The sequence below is a fragment of the Malus domestica genome, chromosome 02 (genome assembly GCF_042453785.1).
Source record: "Malus domestica chromosome 02, GDT2T_hap1".
NCBI classification, from domain to species: Eukaryota; Viridiplantae; Streptophyta; class Magnoliopsida; order Rosales; family Rosaceae; genus Malus; species Malus domestica.
Window position 1 is genome coordinate 36,996,742 of NC_091662.1, and position 21,789 is coordinate 37,018,530.

Consider the following 21,789-nt stretch of genomic DNA (forward strand, 5'->3'; position numbering starts at 1 on the left):
AGAACTTATGTACTCGAGATCCTAATAAATAGTTTGTGTATAAAGAAAGTGAACTATTATTAGCATTCTAAAAATCTCATTTTATATTTCTCACCAATTCCCTAAAATAATCCATGAATAACTTATACAAATGCTTGATGCTTTTTTAAGAAGAATGAGCATAAAACCCTTGGTTATAATTGTGGGAGCAAATTCCGTCACACAATGAATTTATGAAAATTCACACATAAAGAAAATATCTAAACACCAATGTTAGTCAAATGGCCTCCAATACCCAAGTTAGAGAGATTGTATGAAGTAACAAGAGTGTGGTGAGAGTTCTTGATTATCATAATAAAGTGGTTGACCTTGGTTATTTACAAATAACTTAAGAGTTAATCCTCGTGTCTAGGTTAGTTGAACCTATAAGCAGAGCATTACAAAGTTATCCAACTCTAAGGGAGAGATGGATAAGCTTAGCCTCACAACAGGTTAGAAAAAATATGATTCAAATTCGCTTTTGGCAAGAACCGAACTTAAAATTTCTTACTTACAAGTAAAAAAAATTATCATTAAGCCGTAATACTAAGCCACGAAACTAATAAAGATTTAACAAGCAATGTTGAGTGGGACTCATACCGGTACACGGTTACATGGAGACACGCCGACACGTGTGCGTCACACGTGTACGCCGGACGAGGACCGAGACCGACTTCTTTCTTTCTGAGAAAACGAAAGGGGTCAGATAGGGCGGCTTGGCCTCCTAGCAGCTGGACGCGTGAAATTACCCACCGGGGGTTTCTATAATTCCCCCCTTTTCCCATTTTGCCCTTCCACTTGCATTCTTCTAGGATCCATCATTTTAAATAATTTAAATTGGGTCCTCTTTTACCCATACACCAAGATGAACCAACATGCACCAACAAAAACAATATACTATTTGCTTCTTTCTTTTTAGTGGATGACAGAAAATATCCCTCTCACACCAACAAAAACAATTTATAATTTTTATTTTTTGAGAAACTTCGTGTTTAACGGTCAAGCCATCACATAATTTTATTAGTTTATATGTTATTAAAATACGATGAAATAGATATATCATTTGGTATTAATTTTCAATTAAATAATATGCTATGTGATTGTGAAACAGTCATATTGAAAAACTACTTTTGATTTTAAAATTTCATTTTGAATTTTTTTGTCACATTGATACCTTATTCATGGGACAATAATATAATCGACATTTTTTATCCTTTGAAAACGCATAACATCTCTTGCAGCAGCTGAAAGTTGTATATGCTCGCCTCTAGGCTCGTTCATTGCCTCGTAAAACCTCGCTTAGTGCCGCAAGGGTGTAAGCATAGTTGGTGGTGGAGAGCTTGACAACATGTACCTCTCATTTTAAGCTTATATTCGTGATGCTTTTGTGAGAAAAAACCTTTTAAAAAAGTGAAGAGAAAGAAAAGAAAGATGAAATGCTTTGTAGGGTGAAGATGTGAGTGACCTTAAATTGGCAAGGCATCCATGACCATGAGATGAGAGGCAGATTTTGTTCAAATGTAGGAAAATTTAAAGTTAAAGAGGAAGCAATATATTGCTTTTGAAGCATTCTTTTTATATAATAGCTTTTTATAGCAAATCATGATAATTTAAAATCCTCCTTCGGTTTTATATCATCATAATCATAAGAAGCTTTTTGCATGCGGGAGTGTTACTATTTGAACCATTCATCTTAATGGTTCGATAGGATAGTACAAGGAGAGGGTCCAAATATATACATTGAGCCGAGAATGAATCTTAACTTTCAAATTTTGTTTTTGCTTTCTAATGTTTATATTTTTGTAAAAGTAACAATTTGGCCTTACATATAGAGATTTAATAAATTTTTACAATGGTTAAATTTTACATAATACATGTATCACTCAATTTGTAGCCGGACCAGCTTTCTTATACTCCTTGTATCATTGATGAAAAATTACTAGAGCAAATTAAAAACTATAAATCAAAACATAACAAATCCATCTACGATATTTTGAGCTTCTATCGATTTTGAGCTACTAGATTGTCATAACTACTCACTTTAATCCCTGAAATTTAAAATATCACTGAGATTGTCTATTGTTAATCATTTTGGTCAGTCCGTAAAAAAATCTTCGCTAAATAGAAAAAACTACAAATTCAAGTGAAGGGGTTGTTTTTGAGAAAAATATCCATATGTTAACGAAAATTTTCATATAAAATCAAAATAATTGTCAATAAACAATCTAAGAACTATTATTTTAAATCGTAATAATAGAATTCCTTAAAACTAGAGAAATTAGAACATGGGCAACCAATAGAATCAATCGGACGGCCGCATGTTGTAATACGCTGCATGTGGGTAAAAAATAGGGTCCCACCGTACCTTAAAATAAGCTTTGTCAGGATATTTACCTTTTCTCAATAATGACGATTATCCACGTCAAAACAACCAACCAATTTCAATGTGATCGTAATACGTGTGGTACACTCAGTATCACTATATAAATGATAAGATACGTGTGTTAAAAAGTTAATAATTTAAAAAATATAACTTTTCACCGATTAAATAAAAACACGTAATGTACTATTCGTGTTCCGATTACAATACAGCAATACCACACCCAAGAACCCAAAAAAAAATCAATTATTCCTTCTTTTTCTTTAATTTTTTAAGCAAAAAGGTAATAGTAAAAGAAAAGTAGGAAGGGCATTTCGGTAAAACCGAAAGGCAAAAATGGATACGCGTCTCTATGTGGTCCATATTTTCTCGCCAGTACCCGACCTTTCACTCCCTCATATTATCCCCCTCCCCCATTTCTGTCTCCTCCATCGCCCACCCAAACCTCTCCTCTCCTCTCCTCTCTCTCTAAAAACCACAACTTTTTTCTTCCTCTCTCTCTGTCTCTCTAGAAAACCACAACCTCCAATTTTCTTCCTTTCCATCCATCTATATCTCTGAAAAAAAACAGAAAAAAAAAAGAGAGAAGACGAGAGAGATCCATCTCTCGATTGTTCAAAATTTGAATGAAAAAAATGGCACAGAGAACGGAGAAGGAAGAGACGGAGTTCAAGGTCCCCGAAACGCTAACGCACTGCGTCAACAACTGCGGCGTCACCGGCAATCCATCCACCAACAACATGTGCCAGAAGTGCCTCAACGCCGCATCGGCCGCCGCCGCCGCCGCCACTTCATCGTCGTCGTCAGCGGCGATTCTGAAGTTTTCAGCCGAGAAAAGTCCGAGATCTAGCTCATCTTTCAGCTTCGAGGCTGCTGCCGAGACCTGCCGTAAGACGACGGCATCAGAGATCGCGAGATCGGACGAAACGCCGAATCGGCGCGTGGTTAATCGGTGCTCCGGTTGTCGGAGGAAGGTCGGGTTGACCGGATTCAGGTGCCGGTGCGGCGAGCTTTTCTGCTCCGAACACCGGTACTCCGATCGCCACGTGTGCAGTTACGACTATAAGGCTGCCGGTCGCGAGGCCATCGCGAGAGAAAACCCCGTGGTCAAGGCCGCAAAGATCGTCCGGGTTTGATGATTTATATATCGATTGACTTTGTAGAAATGAAGCAACGCAAAAAGTGACGCGAAAATTTGAAGAGGAATTTGTGGCTCGATCGGTTCTCATGGCGCGTCTTTCTCTCGGAGACCAAAACGAAATTCAGAGACCGGGGAGAGATCGCTTCGTTTATCAAATTCTCTCTGATAATTATTTTTTTTTAAATTTTAATTTTTCGTGTTCTTATTTTTACTTTTTCTCTTGGATTGGAAATGATAAAATTATTGTGATGATTTAAGATATTCGGCGTGTTTGTCGGTGTTCAACTTTTTTTTTTTGGGTAGTTTTAATGTATTTTATTGTTTTTTCTTTTCTTCAAACTGTGAGCGGCAGCTGAATTGACATTCCAGGAAGTGACAGGGTGTTTTTCGTCATTACGCGTATTTACAACTTGAAATACAGTTGGTGATGGTTGGGAAACAGCGGGCCCAAGGTATGGAGACGAGATGGGGGCTTTACAATTATTTATTTATCGCGATAAATTCGATTGGCATAGCCTCATAGGCGAGTTGGAAAGAGAGCCTATGGGAAGGGGTGAAGGGGGAACATTTGCGTATGATAATTGGTCGCTGTTTTCAATGAAAAAGGTTGGAGATGTGGCGGGGATCTCGAGGTGTGAGGAGATCAACGGCTGAGGTTGTGTGTTGGTGGGTGATTAGAATAGAATAGACGACGTCGATGAGTGCGCGAGTGTATATATGACCTGTATTGTGCGGTGGGCCATATTGGGGTGCCGGGACTGCGGACGTGTGGGGCCCCGCGTTTTGTGACCTTTGAGTGACATGAAAAGCTGTCAGACACAGGGCTGTGGCTTAACTTGACACTAACCATTGACTGACAAATGTGAAATTTACAACAATAAAATTTAAAAAAGTAAAGCTTATAACCATGTCTCAATTAAAAAAAAACTAATGAAAAATAAAATTTTGAGCTGCAACGAAAAAGACAAAATAAAGTATAAGGTAAATAATATCAGTGTTGATTTTTTAATGTAAAAATGTGATTTTTTGTTAAAATAAACAGTATCGAAATTTTTTTGTTAAAGTTTCCTCAATTAATGATGAGAGCTACATAGAAGCCAAAGTGGAGATTTGGTTTGGTGTTTAAGTTAATGTGAATGTGTGTAAACATGTATGTGACATAATACCGAAGACTTGAAGGGTGCGTTTGTTGCGCCGGACTGTCTCGGACTGGACTAGCTGTAGGGACTAAGCTGGACTAGCTTAGACTGGACTAAGCTGGACTAACTTAGTGAAGCGTTTGGTGCAGTCTCGGACTAAGAAGCAGGATAATAAAAAAAGAACTGTTCACCAGATATGTGTTTGCTTAGAGTAGGACTACAAATTTTTGCCATTGTGTAATAGAGTAATGCTACAAAACTCATGATATGGGTTAATTGGAGCATATTTTTGCCATGTATATTATGAATCTTAAAAAAAGAGGACAATTGTTTTGTTTCTATTACTTGCTAATAGAATTGGGACATACTATAGTTGGGGCATACTATTTATAAATAGTTGAGTTTAATTTGCAAATGTAGCTTGGTTTAAACTCTATCACCCAAAAGAAGAAAAAGAATAGTGCCCAATACATGCAACTTCAACAAATACAAGTACATAAGAAGATACTTGTGACAAGTCAATCTTTGCCATTGATTGACTCTTAAAACATCATTCACTAAACTTTCATCCACGATATTTTACAAAATGCCAGTGAAGTATAGCATTCCAAAGTAGATGTCCATAATTTACAAAATCCTAGTTAACATTAGCCAAAATACTTTATAGTGCAAAGCTAAGTTATAAGCCATAACATAAGATTGTACGATTAATAAAATACATTCACGTCAAAAGGCAACACATAATATACTCATCCGCTTGCATTGTCTCTTAAAAGCCTTTGGACGAACACTTTCTTGAGTTCCGGTTTGATTGCCCTGAAGACTCCCGCATTTTTTGGTTTATCCAAAATAAGAGATGTTTGTACCATACTTGACCAATCCCGAAACTACCGAGCACCAGCCAACGCTATACTGTCAAGGACCCAGAAGAGTTCCCCTCCGACCAGGAGGCCAATCACTACTCGACACGTGTCAAGATTAGAAGCCAATCAGAGCGCAGCACGTGTTGACATCAAGAACCAATCATAACATGACACATGTCAATGTGACAAAGCTACAAGTTTTTCTATAAATAGGGGTCATTCCCTCACAATATTGCCTAATGCCATTTTGTGTTAAATCATTCACAAGAACTCACTAAATTGAGAGCTTGATCCTTTGTACTTGTGTAAGCCCTTCACTACTAATAAGAACTCCTCTACTCCGTGGACGTAGCCAATCTGGGTGAATCACGTACATCCTGTGTTTGCTTCTCTGTCTCTATTCATTTACGTACTTATCCTCACTAGTGACCGAAGCAACCAAGCGAAGGTCACAAAACCTGACACTTTCTGTTGTACCAAAGTCTTCGCTGATTTTGTGCATCAACATTTGGCGCCGTCTGTGGGAAACGACACTTATTCCTACTCTCTTCAGCTGTGTCAAGCTGGTTTCTATCATTCGTACACTTTCTTTTGATCAGGCATCCCTCTCCAGCATGGGAAGCGAAGGAAGCCACAGCACACAGAATGACACCCCCCTTGCACATAGTGCGAAACAACGAAAGAAGGAAGGAAAACGAGTTCTTCTTCAAGCTAAAGTCGATGAGTTGGAAGCTCAGAACAACAAGATAGCAATGAGGAATGAGGTCCTCCATGAGCAATATGAGAAGCTCTTCGAGACACTTCACGAAGCTAGGCAAGCTCAGACACGCGAGCTTGTTGCCCCCGTGGAAGTCAACCATCAACTGGGTGCCCTCCAACATGGAGGGTCACATGCATTCGACATAGATATCCCTGATAGGGAACAAATTACCCCTCGATTTGATAATCAACATGAGGCTTCTCTTAACCCAGTTGCTTCGACCCGAACCATGAGAAGCGGAGGGAGACACCTCTTTGCTGAAGGGGCAGAAGGATCGAAAGCCGTCTTTCGCGATTGTCGGGATTTCCTGAAGCAACGTCGAGAGAATTCCATCCATATAAGCTCAAAGATCAATGACCCAAGGATTTCTGAGAGACTCGGTCCCCTGCCACGGCCCGAGCCGGCCACCAACTTGGGGAAGGGGCAACAAGTCCTAGAGAGACATGAGGGTACAGGGGACTCAGAGGTGTTCCGACAGACATACCCTGGAAGCCAGTACAGCGAGTCCAGGGAAAAATCACATGCCTTTGATCAAACCTTCCTAATTCCAAGAGGAGATGGAGATTTACGAAAGAAAGCTCCAGTGGCACATAACTCCACTCAGGACCCCCTTGTCCTACAACTTCTTGAGGAAGTAAACAAGTTGAAGGCTGAACGTCAGGCTGAAATACCTGACTGGAACCAACCCAGGCCTGGCCCTCTTACAAGGAGGATCCTCAACACCCCCCTTCAAGCAAAGACAAAGCAGAAGCTTGGCTTGCAACTTTATACTGGGAAAGAGGACCCGATTGAGCACCTTAACCTCTTTGAGTCCACCATGGCATACCGGATGCACACCGACGAAGAGCGATGTCTTCTCTTCCCCTCCACCCTCTCTGGCGGAGCTCTAAATTGATGACCTGTACACTATCCGCCAGAAGCCAGACGAGTCATTACGTATGTATGCTGGCCGCTTCAGCCATGAATACTTCTGGTGTGCCGAGGCAGACGACAAGACTGCCCTCAAAGCCTTCACGGCAGGCCTACGTGATTGTTTCTTTAAATACATGATCAATGCCAATACTTGGAAGACTTACTCTGAGGTGATGGCGCAGGCTTATAACCATGCCTCCGCCGAAGCAAAGACATATCAGGAGAAACCCCCTACAACCATCCTTTATCAACAAGTGGGAGGTGGAAGCCAGACTCACCTAAATGAGAAGACCTCGACTTTCCAAACAGCTTCATCCAAAAAGCTTCACCCGAAAAGCTTCACCTCCAAAACTTCAGCCAAAAAGCTTCATCCAAAAAGTTTCACCCAAAAAGCTTCACCTAAAAAAGCTTCACCCAAAAAAAAAAAAAAAAAAACTTCACCTCCAAAAAGCTTCACCCAAACAGCTTCACCTAAAAAAGCTTCACCCACAAAGCTTCACCTAAAAAGCTTCACCCACAAAGCTTCACCCAAAAAACATCACCCGAAAAGCTTCACTTAAAAAAGCTTCACCTACACAGCTTCACCTAAAAAAGCTTCACCTAGAAAGCTCCCTCTACATACTTTCACCATCAAAGCTTCACCTAGAAAGCTTCATCTACAAAGCTTCATCTACAAAGCTTCACCATCAAAGCTTCATCCAAAAAGTTTCACCCAAAAAGCTTCACCCAAAAAAAAAAAAACTTCACCTCCAAAAAGCTTCACCCAAACAGCTTCACCTAAAAAAGCTTCACCCACAAAGCTTCACCTAAAAAGCTTCACCCACAAAACTTCACCCAAAAAACTTCACCCGAAAAGCTTCATTTAAAAAAGCTTCACCTACACAGCTTCACCTAAAAAAGCTTCACCTAGAAAGCTCCATCTACATACTTTCACCATCAAAGCTTCACCATCAAAGCTTCACCTAGAAGGCTTCATCTACAAAGCTTCATCTACAAAGCTTCACCATCAAAGCTTCACCTAGAAAGCTTCAACACCAAAGCTTCACCTACAAAGCTTCAACACAAAACCTTGCTCCAAATAAACAAATTTTGTTCACAAAACCCAAGATGCCCTTGAACTTGTACAAAAACACTTGGGTAAACATAAACATTTTTTGTTTTACACCCACAAGGGCCCAAAATTTTCCTTCTTATTTATTCACTTATATATGTTCCCAAACATATTATAATAGATCCAACAACAAGCCAAAGTCCCAAGTTTCATAATGGACAAAAGTACAAGCAATTCATCAATAATGAAGGTGCTACAAAAATTGGAATCTGCCCCAAAATAGAAATCCAACCCAAGAGACTTTTTCTCTCTCTCCCTCTTCCGCCTCCTTTCATCTATCAAATTTCTGCAACCTCTGCTCTTCTCCAATGGAGCTGAATTTTGGACACCCTATAGTTCTTGAGCATATGAACAACTTTCAAGAAGGAACCATTTCTGTTTGAGCGACGGAAATTAAAGTGTTGAAGCTCCAAACATGACAGTCGGATTCTTGCAGATTTCGAAGCTGCTGTGATGTTTCGAAGATCTGGAAATATTTAACCATTAGTTCATTCTGAATTTTTGATATGTTATGAAAGAGACGATGAGGAACAACTTCAATGAAGAAAGCATACCGATCTGAACAAGAGAAAATAGAGTTTCAAAGCTCACAACAAATCTGACGGGTTGACAGAAAAATAATAACCAGTCATTCATCATACCTGGATTTCTGGAGTTATACTGCTCCGAGGGATCTCAAATTTGGATATGTTGTAGTTCACAATCTGAGGAACAACTTCAATGAAGAAAGCATGCTGATCTGAGCAAGAGAAAATAGAGTTTCAAAGCTCACAACAAATCTGACGGGTTGACAGAAAAATAATAACCAGTCATTCATCATACCTGGATTTCTGGAGTTATACTGCTCCGAGGGATCTCAAATTTGGATATGTTGTAGTTCACAAGCTGAGGAACAACTTCAATGAAGAAAGCATGCTGATCTGAGAAAGAGAAAATAGAGTTTCAAAGCTCACAACAAATCTGACGGGGTTGACAGACAAATGATAAACAGTCACTCATCATACCTGGATTTCTGGAGTTATACTGCTCCGAGGGACCTCAAATTTGGATATGTTGTAGTTCACAAGTTAAGGAACAACTTCGATGAAGAAAGTATGTTGATCTGAGCAAGAGAAAATGGAGTTTTTGAAGCTCACAACAAGTCTGACGCGTTGATATACAAATGACGAACAATCACTCATCATACCTGAATTTCTGGAGTTGTACTGCTCCGATGGATCTCCAATTCGGATATGTTGTAGTTCACGAGCTAAGGAACAACTTTCATGAAGATGGTTTTGCGATCTGAGCCACAGAAAATGGTGTTATATTGAAGAAAAGCTAAAGGAAGACTAAAGGAAAGCAAAAATGGTAAAGCAAAGTAAAAAAAAAAAAGCTAAAGGAAGACAAAATCATGGCACATGATAATGAGTCATACCCTACCCCTCATTGGATTCGAATACACCCATCCTCCAAAATCATGACAAAGGCCACATTATAGATATCTGTATAAACATTCCAAAGAAAAAGGGAGGGAGTAAAAAAAAAAAAAAAAAAAAAAAAGGGCCTAGGCCTCCACTTCTTTGGGCCTAACACATCTTCATAACAAAAAACAATATATGAAGAAAGAGCCCTGGGTTACCACTTCGAAAAGAAACAAGTGAAGTTTTCCTACTCATGACATTGACTACTAGCTAGACACCTCATTCGGCAACTCTCTTCGCCTGAAGACTTGGGGGACTCCCACCATATGCTACTGCACCTTGATACTCGGCAGTCTCACAACCACTCAGTGACTTGGATTTTTCAAGTCTCCAACCGAGAAGTTTTCCTCACTCGGGAAATTAAGGGAACACTACCTCAAACTACATGCTTCACTCACAAAGCTTCAACAATACAGGTTTCAACAAAAGCAAAAATTCAAAGAACTTTATGAAGAAGGCTTTGGTGTATTTAACACAATATGTTGAAATGAAGCAAAGCTTATTTATTAATATTTTCGATAAGCCACAAATATGTACATATACATGAGTCAAAATAAACAAACAAAAGGGAGCCTTCACAAAGGTTGCTTAGGGGAAGTCTCAGCAGTCGGTAGAGCCCCAGAAAGAGAAAGCACCGGAGGGTGGTTATCCGGAGCCTCAGTACTTGACAAAACCCCAGAAGGAGGAGGCATTGGAGGTTCATCATTTGAAGCTTCATTACCAGGTACAGCCCCAGAGGACGAAGGCAATAAATGCCTTTGGAACAAACCCACAAACCGCTGATGATCAAGTAAAACCTTACCATCAGATTCCTTCATCTGGTCAAGCTTCCTCTTCATGTTTGTAGCATAGTCATGGGCGAGCCGGTGCAACTGCTTATTCTCATGCTTGAGCCCTCTAATCTCCTGTTTGAGACTCATCATTTCAGCAGCCAATGATTCAACTTGGCGGGTTCTAGCAAATAGGCGTTGGGCCATATTAGACACAGAACCTGCACACTGAACACTAAGAGCCAGAGAGTCCTTAACAGCCAACTCATCAGACCGTTTGGAAAGTAGTCTGTTATCTTTGGGAGTGAGAAGGTTCCTGGCCACCACTGCAGCGGTCATATCATTCTTCATCACAGAATCCCCAACGGTAAGAGGACCAGTAGGGGATATGAAGGATGGGCGCCATATGTTGTCTGGAGAAGGCGTGGCTGTCTCTTCTCCAAGGTTCAAGTCAAAACGACGGTCGGAGGGTCCAGACATTTTCAAATGTGTTGAAGAGGGAAGAGGTCAGACAAATCAAGATCTTAGAAGTGCAAGAAATGAGCTTCTACTGGTAGAGATTCAAGTGTGCTGTGGAACTTAATGCCAGCCTCTATAAAAATCTGCACTCGACGGAGCTTCAGAAATCGAAGAGGCGTTTGCTTTCTCAAAAGCTGGGCTGCTCAGAGACCACGAGGGCCGATCTCAGAAATCGAAGAAGCACCTGCTTTTTCAGCCTCGTCAGCACCTGTCACATGCACACTCAGCTTTGCGGAAATTACGGGCAATCTGTCGAAGATTTCTGGTGAAGTAGAAAGCACGTGAATCTTACTGTTCAATCACCGCTCTCCATATGCACCATCAACTCCTCGAGTACCACATATAACTTTATCAAAGACCTCTGACAAAGTTTAGGCACGAGAATTTTGAAGTTCCAGCTACCCTACTATTACCCATAAGGGTAAAGGAACAGCACCACTGCTTGACAACTGGAAAGTCCCTATGTGTGTCGACCTCCGTGTTTTGCGGCAAGACAGGTTGGCAAGAACGTCCAACCTTTACTCACATTCGAGAAAAGACTCCCAACATAATTACTTTCTCAAAAACCGGAGTAGCACCGCTTTCCGAATCTCGAGAGTCAGATCCTCGACGGGATTGCTTGTTCGAAAACCGAAGAGGCACAACTCTCAGAACTTCGAGAGCCAGATTTCCTTAGATAAAGCTTGTCTGTAATCTTCACACGTAACATCAGCTTTCCAGATACCACATACCACTTTTTCAAAGTGCTCTGACAAAATTAAAACACGTGAAACTGGCAGCTCCCACTACATTGCTGTGACCAAGAAGGGTAAAGGAATATCATTACTACTTGTTATTGGGAAATCCTTATATACATTGACCTCCCTCCTCAACGGACAGGCAAACCTGCAAAAATGCTCAACCCTTTCTCGCATTCGAAAAGGCACCCTCAACATAACCTCTCGAAATACTCAGCTTTATTTCCCCCCGATAATACCTCAGCAAATAAGCCACAACAAGAACAAGAGTATCTCATATCATCAGGGTCGAAAGCAAGAGTATCCCATATCATGCTTTCTCCCTATCTTTGTCTTTGTCCTTGTCCACACCTGCAGGACAAGGAGAAAGAGAGCAGTCAGTCGGAACCTGAAATCAAACCTCCAATTTGGAACTGACTGCCTGGAGCCTTTGCCTGGTTGCTTACTTAGCATTGCTCTCGAGTACTCATCCTCAACTGCTGTCAAGGTCACGAATTCCACCGGCAAATACCTCATGACAGTTGATCAGATATTGGCTCTTTACACTGAAGCTGCCAAGCGTGGATGAGTCACTATGAAGGAATGTTCTGAAGGACCATTTAAATGCAAAGGTTGCACACCACTTCTGCCATGCAAAAGATTGAAGCAGAAGGTTCAACGGTGAGCTGAAACAGATCACTACAGCACGACACCTTTCCATACCACATTCATTATTCCGTCAACAGCAAAAGTATCCCATATCATCAAGGTCGAACGTACTCTAGATTTGATGGACTTGTTTTGACCCTCAAATTTTTGAGTCGGCCTTATACTCTGAAGGGCACCAGAAAACCCTCAAGCACAGTTCAAGAATAAGCTTGTGGAAAGTTACTTCTTCAAAAGCAAAAGTATCTCATATCATCTCTTATCCATTTGCTTCTCCTTATCCTGGCAGTTGAATGAGAGACAAGGAGAAGGAGAACAATCAACCGGAAGCCGAAGTCAAACCTCTGATCCTGGGTTGCTTACTTGGAAGTTTGACTGCTTACCTTGTCTGTCACCTCTTTCGGCAGATCTCCTAGCTCGGCGACTTGGGGGACTCCTACTATAGGGTTTGTATCACACTTGACTAAGCCCGAAACTACAACTAAGCTTCAAGTGAAATTGATACATTACCTTGTGCGTCAACATCAGCTAAATACACCATTCCCGGATGGAGGAAAGGTACTTCCAGAGAAGGGCAGATGAAGATCAGACCACACTTCGGTACTTAGAAGTTTCGTGATTACTCAAGGGATTGGATCTTGCAAGTCCCCAACCGAGGAGTTTTCCTCACTCGGGAACTTAGGGGAGCACTGTTTGTACCATACTTGACCAATCCCGAAACTACCGAGCACCGGCCAACGCTATACTGTCAAGGACCCAGAAGAGTTCCCCTCCGACCAGGAGGCCAATCACTACTCGACACGTGTCAAGATTAGAAGCCAATCAGAGCGCAGCACGTGTCGACATCAAGAACCAATCATAACATGACACATGTCAATGTGACAAAGCTACAAGTTTTTCTATAAATAGGGGTCATTCCCCCACAATATTGCCTAATGCCATTTTGTGTTAAATCATTCACAAGAACTCACTAAATTGAGAGCTTGATCCTTTGTACTTGTGTAAGCCCTTCACTACTAATAAGAACTCCTCTACTCCGTGGACGTAGCCAATCTGGGTGAACCACGTACATCCTGTGTTTGCTTCTCTGTCTCTATTCATTTACGTACTTATCCTCACTAGTGACGGAAGCAACCAAGCGAAGGTCACAAAACCTGACACTTTCTGTTGTACCAAAGTCTTCGCTGATTTTGTGCATCAACAAGAGACAATGCATCAATTTGATCCATATGACCCATTTCTTCAAGTTCGTTAGCTATGTCAGTATGATCTGCAGGGACAAATGTGCAAAATACACACACACACACACACTCACAGTCAAACACTCACACACACTCACACTCATACACTCACACACACACACTCACACAAACAGGTTACACACACACAAACACACTCACACTCACACTCACACACAAACACACTCACACACACACACACGGGCAGAGTGCAACACACTCATACACTCACACAGTCACACACACACACACACACATAAACAGGTTACACACACAAACACAGATTACACACACACACACAAACACAAACACACTCACACTCACACTCACACTCACACTCACACACAAACACAGTCATACACGCACACACACGGGGACAGAGTGCAACACACTCATACACTCACACACACACTCCGTTTTTACACTCACACACACACACTCACACTCACACTCACACACAAACACAGTCACACACACACACACACACACACACGGGGACAGTGCAACACACTCTTATCCTCACACACACACTCCGTTTTTATACTCACACACACACACACACACACACACACACACACACACACACACACACTCACACACACAAACACAGTTACACACACACACACGGGGACAGAGTGCAACACACTCATACACTCACACACACACTCCGTTTTTACACTCACACACACACACACACACACACACACACACACTCACACTCACACTCACACTCACACACAAACACAAACACAGTCACACACACACACACACGGGGACAGAGTGCAACACACTCATACACTCACACACACACTCCGTTTTTACAGTCACACACACACACACACACTCACACTCACACATAAACACAGTCACACACACACACACACGGGGACAGAATGCAACACACTCTTACCCTCTCACACACACTCCGTTTTATACTCACACACACACACACACACACACACACACACACTCACACATACAAACACAGTCACACACACACACACACGGGGACAGAGTGCAACACACTCATACACTCACACACACATTCCGTTTTTACACTCACACACACACTCACACTCACACACACTCACACTCACACTTACACTCACACTCACACACAAACACAGTCACACACACACACACACACGGGGACAGAGTGCAACACACTCTTACCCTCACACACACACTCCGTTTTTATACTCACACACACACACACACACACAAACACAATCACACACACACACACACACGGACAGAGTGCAACACACTCATACACTCACACTCACACAGGTTACACACTCACACCCACACAGGTTACACACACACAAACACACTCACACACACACACACACACTCACATACACACACAAACACAGATTACACACACATACACGGACAGATTACACACACATACACGGACAGATTACACACACACTCACACACACATTTTACACACACAACTCACACACACATATTTTACACACACAGGTTACACACACAACTCACACACATACACACAAACACAGATTACACACACACACACACACGGACAGATTACACACACATTTTACACACACAACTCACACACAGGTTACACACACAACTCACACACACACACACACACAGATTACACAGGTTACACACATATTACACACACACACACACGGATAGATTACACACACATTTTACACACACAACTCACACACAGGTTACACACACAACTCACACACACACACACAGAGATTACACAGGTTACACACAGATTACACACACACACACACACACACACAAACACACTCACACACACACAAACACACAGACAAATTACACACAGTACACACAAACACACACACAGAGAGCACACACCTGAGACTAATCTCAATTTCATCTTATGAAAACCCCAAATTCTAATCTCAATTTCACCTAAATATCAAAACCCTAATTTGTTCAATTGCAAATCCACTTGTATATTATGAATTTCTCAAACCCAAAACAAAAAAATCAAATAAACCTCAGTTAATATCACAAACAAATCCACACAAATCGACGAAAAAAATCGAAGATTCGAAGCTTACCAACTTGAGGCAGATGACAGCGACCAGATGCTGTAAGGACGACGATGAGCGTGAGGACGATGTGGGAGCACGGCAAGGACGACGACGAGGGCAGACGCAGAGATGAGGACGATGTGGGATGTGGGATGTGGGAAGACGCAGAAAATCTGTCGATGGTTTCTCTGGCTTACGAGTCCGCCCGAAATTGGGGTCCCTCGTGAAGAACGGCTAAGCCCCCCCTTAGTCCTAGCGAATCCCACCTAAGCTCATTAAAGCTAATCCCGGTGCCCACCAAACACCGGACTATAGTCTAGTCCAGTCCAGTCCAGTCCCAGCGAATCCTGTCAAACAAACGTGCCCGAAGAGTTGTGTTTAGTCTTCATCGTTTAGGGGAGTTTGGGTTGATGGTTAAAAATGGAAATGTAAAGTGAAACCGTTAAACTAAATGGTAGTGTAGAACTTGAAGAGGTATGTTATGGCATTTTGTTTTGTTTTCTCCGTATGCGCACGTGGAAGATTTCTGACCCTAACGAAGTTATAAAGCGAGGTCTTGACCCCTACATACCATGTTGCTGCTCCATACATTATATTGTGAGTGAAAATAACACAAATATTATCCATTTTTACTACTTCTCAACGCGAAAATAAACCAAAGTTATAAAAAACCTTGAACTCCTTGAATCCAACATTAAGATCTAATTGGACAATAATCCCACAAATCCTTCAAAAATAAGATAAAATTAACACACTTGTATATGTGTCATATCATATGGGCTTATTTTATTTCATTTCTTGTCGGGTAAGCTAAAGCCTTAAATTGTGGTCTATTAGGAAGCCTCCTGCTTTTTTTTTTTATAATTTTTTTAAATTTTTAATTTTTACAAACAATCTATGGACGAAGAAGTTGACTAAGCTTCACAATAGACTAGCAATAATGTGTTCAAATTCGTTTTTAGCAAGAATTTGAACCTAAGTCCTCTTATTTACAAATGAAAAAACATACCACTAGACCGTAGTACTAAGTGGCAGAAAGTCTTCGATATTTTTTGTTTCCTTTTTGTTGGAGGGGTGGATGCCAGCAATCAGGTGCATTCTTGAAGACAAATGATAGAACCAACTTTTGGACCCTTTTTTATTTTATTTTAAATAAACTTTTTTTTTTTTTGGAAAGGGCCAAAACTAAATATTTTAATGATAATCACCAGAATAAGTAGCTTCTAGTCTTGAGCTTTTTTATTTGTTGAAACGTTGAATTTTAAGGATGTCTGTAGGTTTTAAGACCAAGATATTTGTCTTGATAGTGTTTTTTATTTATTTGCTACCTACTGTTAGTGATCTAGAGAGTTGAATTTCTTTTATTATAAACGTAGTGGAGAAGCAAAATCAGCATACAATCCAAAAAGTTAATTAGCTTTTCCTACTTTTAACTTTAAGATGGAAAAATGAAATCAAAAGTTTGTTCGATCCGAATGATGTCGTTCTGTGCAAAAGAATTTTCACAAAATCCCCATATTTTCACAAAATTTGCACTTACAAGTGGGGATACTAAACCATAATGCTACGTGACAGAAAAAAAAATTTGTAGTTAAGGATAGGGCAGCTTAAGTCGGGTTCAAATCTTCTGCATCCATTTTGTGTGTGGCCACTATCATTGATTAAAACGTGTCAAGTTCATGAAAACAAAGCTAAGAATGTTAAGTTTATGAATGTGTATCAATCAATCATACAGGCCAGAGAGGCAACACACAAATTGGATGCATAAGATTTGAACTCGATTGAGTTTCATTTTGTAGAAGCATCCAATAATTCCCATAACAAATTTCTTAATAGATATCTAAAATAAACGGAGTCATTAACATCTTAATGTTTTGCATTAGTCACTAATCAAATGTGCATGATATTTAAAGGCCAAGGGCAAAACCACCCTAAAATGTGCATGATGTTTTAAAAGGTACAACCACCTCATCACGGTTTCTTATCAGCGGTGTTGCGAGGAGAGGCACGGCAAGGTCTCCGGTTTAGGCACCATCTGGCTGGCTGAAAGGGTTCGCAATCTCATCTGTACCGTCTGTCGGCGATACAAGCATTACAGCGGTTCCCCTACAAACCTGACACCATAATATTGCACACTCAAAACTTTTTGTAGAGCACAATCTCAGCAAAATAACCAGTAATATAATAATCCAAATGAAGGAAAACACACAAATCTGCCCAAATGGCTATAAGTTTTGGATAGTTCACTAGGCACAAGCACTTTGCCAAATTGCTAAAGCAGAAATTGAAGTAGGAAGTTTCTGATTGCGTGGGAAAATGCATATGGAGGATTATTTGGATTGGAAAACTAGTTCCGAGACTCGGTGGAAGCTTGTGAAGATTAAACCGAAAAATACTGCCCTTCATGGCAGAAGAAAGTATGAGCAATTTGCTCAATGAGGAGAAAACCGAATATGCAGACCAACTTTTAGCAGCTGATTAAATGATGGATTTGTATCAGATATTCCACTCACTAAAACGAAAAAGGAAGGACCACGGACAGGTATTTTATGAATCATGTAACCCCTCTAAAACGATTTAATATCCCCTCCTGGGAGAGGAAGGCGCATACAACGATGTCTTTCCTGGAAAGAATGTGTTGGTGCAATACCTATGAATACAGCTGTTGTTCGAGTTTTAAAGTGAGCAAAAAGAAATCAAGTTGGGAGGACGAGATACTACCCAAACTAATCAAATACATGGCAGATATGTTCCTACTATGACCATGGTGAGAAAGGGAAGAGATGGTTCCAAAATCAGCTTTCGTTCAGACTCTTATAAGGAGGTCAGCAAGTTGAATTTTAGTTGTCACTCTTCCAGTGAGAGGTGAAACTGTTCCTGCAGACAGCCAGGATGAAGGGAACAGCAGAGGATGACGAGAAAGAAAATTATACCGGAGTAAGTATCTCATGAATCTTATGGAAAAATATAGTATTATGAGGAGTCTTTGGTGTTTCAACATGTCATGACAACGACCAAGGTTGAGAAGGAATATTGGAATACATTTAATGGGCTCGCATTCTTTGTCGTCGCAAAATTAGCTCTTTTATTCTCAAGGAGGGTATTAGTTTGAACATTGTTTCAAAAATAGGTTGAAATTTGAATTTGGCTACTAGATGGGGAAGGAACTGAGGTACCAGTCACTTTCAGATATTTAACTGAATTACATCAAGAGAATAATAATGAAGAAGAAGTTATGTGCGTCAAGGTGCCTACAGATGCATGTCACATTATGTTACAAATATCATACTTGTATGATGACATGATGCATTAACTAAAGCCAACAAGTATCAGTCCGAGGAGTTAACCAAGAACTGAACTTTATAAGTTTACATACTATGAGATAAGTCACTAAACCCCCAAGGGATCAAATGAACTTTTCATCTATGATAAGTCTCAAGTTATGAGCAAGCAACGGGTAGTTATGTGGGTCACGTGCCCAACAGAAAATATTTACACTAATATACAAGCTCTGGGTTTCGCCCTAGATGGCTCAAAATTCCATAATATGCAATAGAGATGTGTAAAGCATTCAATAGGAAAACTAAATTAAAAAATTAACACAGTTTTTAAACAGGATTCCCAACCCAATTGAACTTCTCAAACGAGCTGATATCTGCACTGAATCTTATAGTTTCTGAGCTTTACTTATATCAAGGGTACTTTGGTCGTTTCAATTTCATCACAACAGTACCTGCTGATTGTATATGCGCACTTGTTTTCCTATTCTTCGGAGCAGTACCTACTGATCATACATGCACACTTGTTTTCCTAATCTTCACAGCTTTTCCTATGGTTGGATCAGCTTGGGGGGTATTCCCCCTAATCCTAGTCAAATATAGTTGACTAATAAAGCAAGGAGATTCCAGCCATTTTCTTAATATGCTAAGCTCTTCTTGGGTCTGATGATTATTCTTTCTTTTCTAATTTTCTCCTGAAGTATTCATCTCTCCCCACAATATGCTACCATCAGATACACAGAAAGTGTCACAACCAGGCATACCACAAATCCTAACAATTTTAGGCATAGTTGAATACAACTAAACATAGATCCTACAACAGCCAACATCAATATATATCAAGTTCCCGTGCAGTTTTCTTAAGATCCTACAACAGAGATAAACTAGAAGAATACATACTATGAGGCCAAGGCGCCTGGTCTGATCAGTGGTCTTCAACGGATCATCAGAATCTGCAACACAAGGGAAAGATTCTCAAGTCAACTAAGCATTCACAGCTGTAGAAAAGTTCCAAGATCGTGAATTTAAAAAACATATGTCGTAAACAGTTTCGAGAATGCTGTGAAACATTTACCTCGTAGAAACTCCACTGCTTCATCTAGAACAAGATTTAACAACTGATCATAACCTTTAAGAGTCCCTGTCACTGTAACCAAATTCACAACAGTATATCACATACTGGATAATAAGTCAAAAAAACTCTCATTGATGTTTTCTTAACGAGTATGATATAGATCCAGTTGATGTTATACTTGAAGCAAAAGAAACAGGACGGTCTATTTCTACTCAGCTAGTGTCTCTGCAGTGTTGCCACATACCCTGGATCATGACATAACACATTTACTGTACAACCTACAACGAGTGTATATTTCTACATTCTAAATCTTCGAGATTGCTCGATTAGAATCTTGCAACCTCTTCTTTCTTGTCTTAGATAGAACCAAAAAACTGCTTGAAGCGTGACGCCCTAAATTGAACGGTAATCAAACAACCAATAACCCACAAATCCACGAAAAATAGAACAAACTGCTAGACCTACAACATTGTGCACTAAATCCAGAATCTAAAATTAAATAACTAGAATTCATTTGAAAAATTCGGCAAAGTATATTAACCTTGTCTACCGCCGGTGAGCTTGACTTGGACACCCTTGTCCACAAACTTGGCCAGGTCCAAAACTGTTTCTTTCCTCCCTGACTGAAACACAAAAAACAATTTCAAACTATAACAAAAAAATTTCAGCTTTTTTTATTTTTATTTTTATTTTATTTTTTATAAACTTCGCGGGTCTCAAACTTACCATCTTATTCGGCTCCGCTCAGTTCTTCAATTCGCCGATGAAGGTTTCTACTCAAAACCCCTAAAATGCTAAAAAAAAAATTGGAAAAAAAAAAGAAACAAAAAGTTAATCAATTGAATGAACCAAATGGCAGCACATCAAGTGAAATTTGAGTGTAAAAACTTCAAAACATTTAATCAAAATCTAGGGTTTCTGAGAATCCAAAAAACCCAAAAGAGATCGAGGATGACTTAAAAATATATAAAAATTCCCACAAAAAATTAGCATAAAATATTGTAAAATTTAAATGAAATTAGCATAAGATATTGTAAAACTTAAGTGAAAGTCAGTACCTTTGTCCCTGTGGTTTGGAAAATAAGAGAGAGATGAAACGGTGAAGAAGATGAGACGCTATGGCAGCTTTAGCGGGAGCTTGAAGCTTAGTACAGGGTTTTGAGTTTTCTCTTTTTATTTATTTTATTATTGTTAATTTCCATCATATATTGCATTAAAAAATTTTGGAGGTCTTGGATTTGAAACCCGTTGCTGGTCTGGAAGCCAAACTTTTATGGCCAGGAACGGCTAAAATCTTGGGTTCGAAACCCATTGCTGGTTTGGAAGCCAAACTTATGATCAGGGTGAGGCTGAAATCTTGGGTTTGAAACTCATTTATGGTCTGGAAGCCAAACTTATGGCCAGGGGTAGTTGAAATTTTGGGTTCGAAACCCGCTGTTGGTATGTAATTCAGAATTATGGTTAGGGGGAGGCTGATATCTTGGGTTTGAAACTCATTGCTGGTCTAACTTATGGCCAAGAAGAGGTTGAAATGCCTCTGTGAGATACAATGAACGATTACGATCACGGAATTTCTAAGAAAATGATCCTCGTGGATCCTTTTCCCTCTAATTAAGTATTTCTCTTAGACTAGTGAAGGACTTACATATAATCCACATAGGCGTGTACCGCTATCACCGTTGATATGGTACT

At 40.2% G+C, this 21,789-nt stretch overlaps 3 protein-coding genes across 26 annotated transcripts; 1 reads left to right on the forward strand and 2 right to left on the reverse strand.

The window, feature by feature from the left end:
* The first annotated feature begins 2,756 nt into the window (after window positions 1–2,756).
* Window positions 2,757–3,800, forward strand: LOC103413287 (zinc finger A20 and AN1 domain-containing stress-associated protein 5-like). Its single transcript, XM_008351764.4, has one exon. It carries the CDS (start codon window positions 3,025–3,027, stop codon window positions 3,532–3,534), a length of 510 nt encoding a protein of 169 aa, XP_008349986.3. The 5' UTR covers window positions 2,757–3,024; the 3' UTR covers window positions 3,535–3,800.
* Window positions 3,801–8,643: 4,843 nt separating this feature from the next.
* On the reverse strand, window positions 8,644–9,835 carry LOC139193986 (uncharacterized). Of its 23 annotated transcripts, none has more exons than XR_011578591.1 (6): window positions 9,747–9,835; window positions 9,511–9,608; window positions 9,329–9,426; window positions 9,147–9,244; window positions 8,966–9,063; window positions 8,644–8,790 (listed from the first exon to the last, which is right to left on the reverse strand). XR_011578591.1 is itself a non-coding variant. In XM_070817957.1 (5 exons), the coding sequence occupies exons 1-5, from the start codon at window positions 9,770–9,772 to the stop codon at window positions 8,683–8,685; spliced, it is 423 nt and encodes a 140-aa protein (XP_070674058.1). In that variant the 5' UTR covers window positions 9,773–9,835; the 3' UTR covers window positions 8,644–8,682. The 23 variants fall into 23 exon arrangements, 2 of the variants coding, with proteins under 2 accessions (XP_070674058.1, XP_070674059.1); XR_011578592.1 differs by having other exon boundaries at window positions 8,644–8,882; XR_011578595.1 differs by having other exon boundaries at window positions 8,966–9,058; window positions 9,147–9,239; window positions 9,742–9,832.
* Window positions 9,836–17,556: 7,721 nt separating this feature from the next.
* On the reverse strand, window positions 17,557–21,398 carry LOC103413296 (sm-like protein LSM7). 2 transcript variants are annotated; one of them, XM_008351776.4, is made up of 6 exons: window positions 21,156–21,398; window positions 20,824–20,891; window positions 20,639–20,720; window positions 20,098–20,169; window positions 19,923–19,975; window positions 17,557–17,858 (listed from the first exon to the last, which is right to left on the reverse strand). In XM_008351776.4, exons 2-6 carry the CDS (start codon window positions 20,824–20,826, stop codon window positions 17,769–17,771), a joined length of 300 nt encoding a protein of 99 aa, XP_008349998.1. In that variant the 5' UTR covers window positions 20,827–20,891; window positions 21,156–21,398; the 3' UTR covers window positions 17,557–17,768. The 2 variants fall into 2 exon arrangements, with proteins under 2 accessions (XP_008349998.1, XP_070666385.1); XM_070810284.1 differs by lacking the exon at window positions 17,557–17,858 and adding an exon at window positions 19,306–19,746 and having other exon boundaries at window positions 21,156–21,288.
* Window positions 21,399–21,789: the final 391 nt, after the last annotated feature.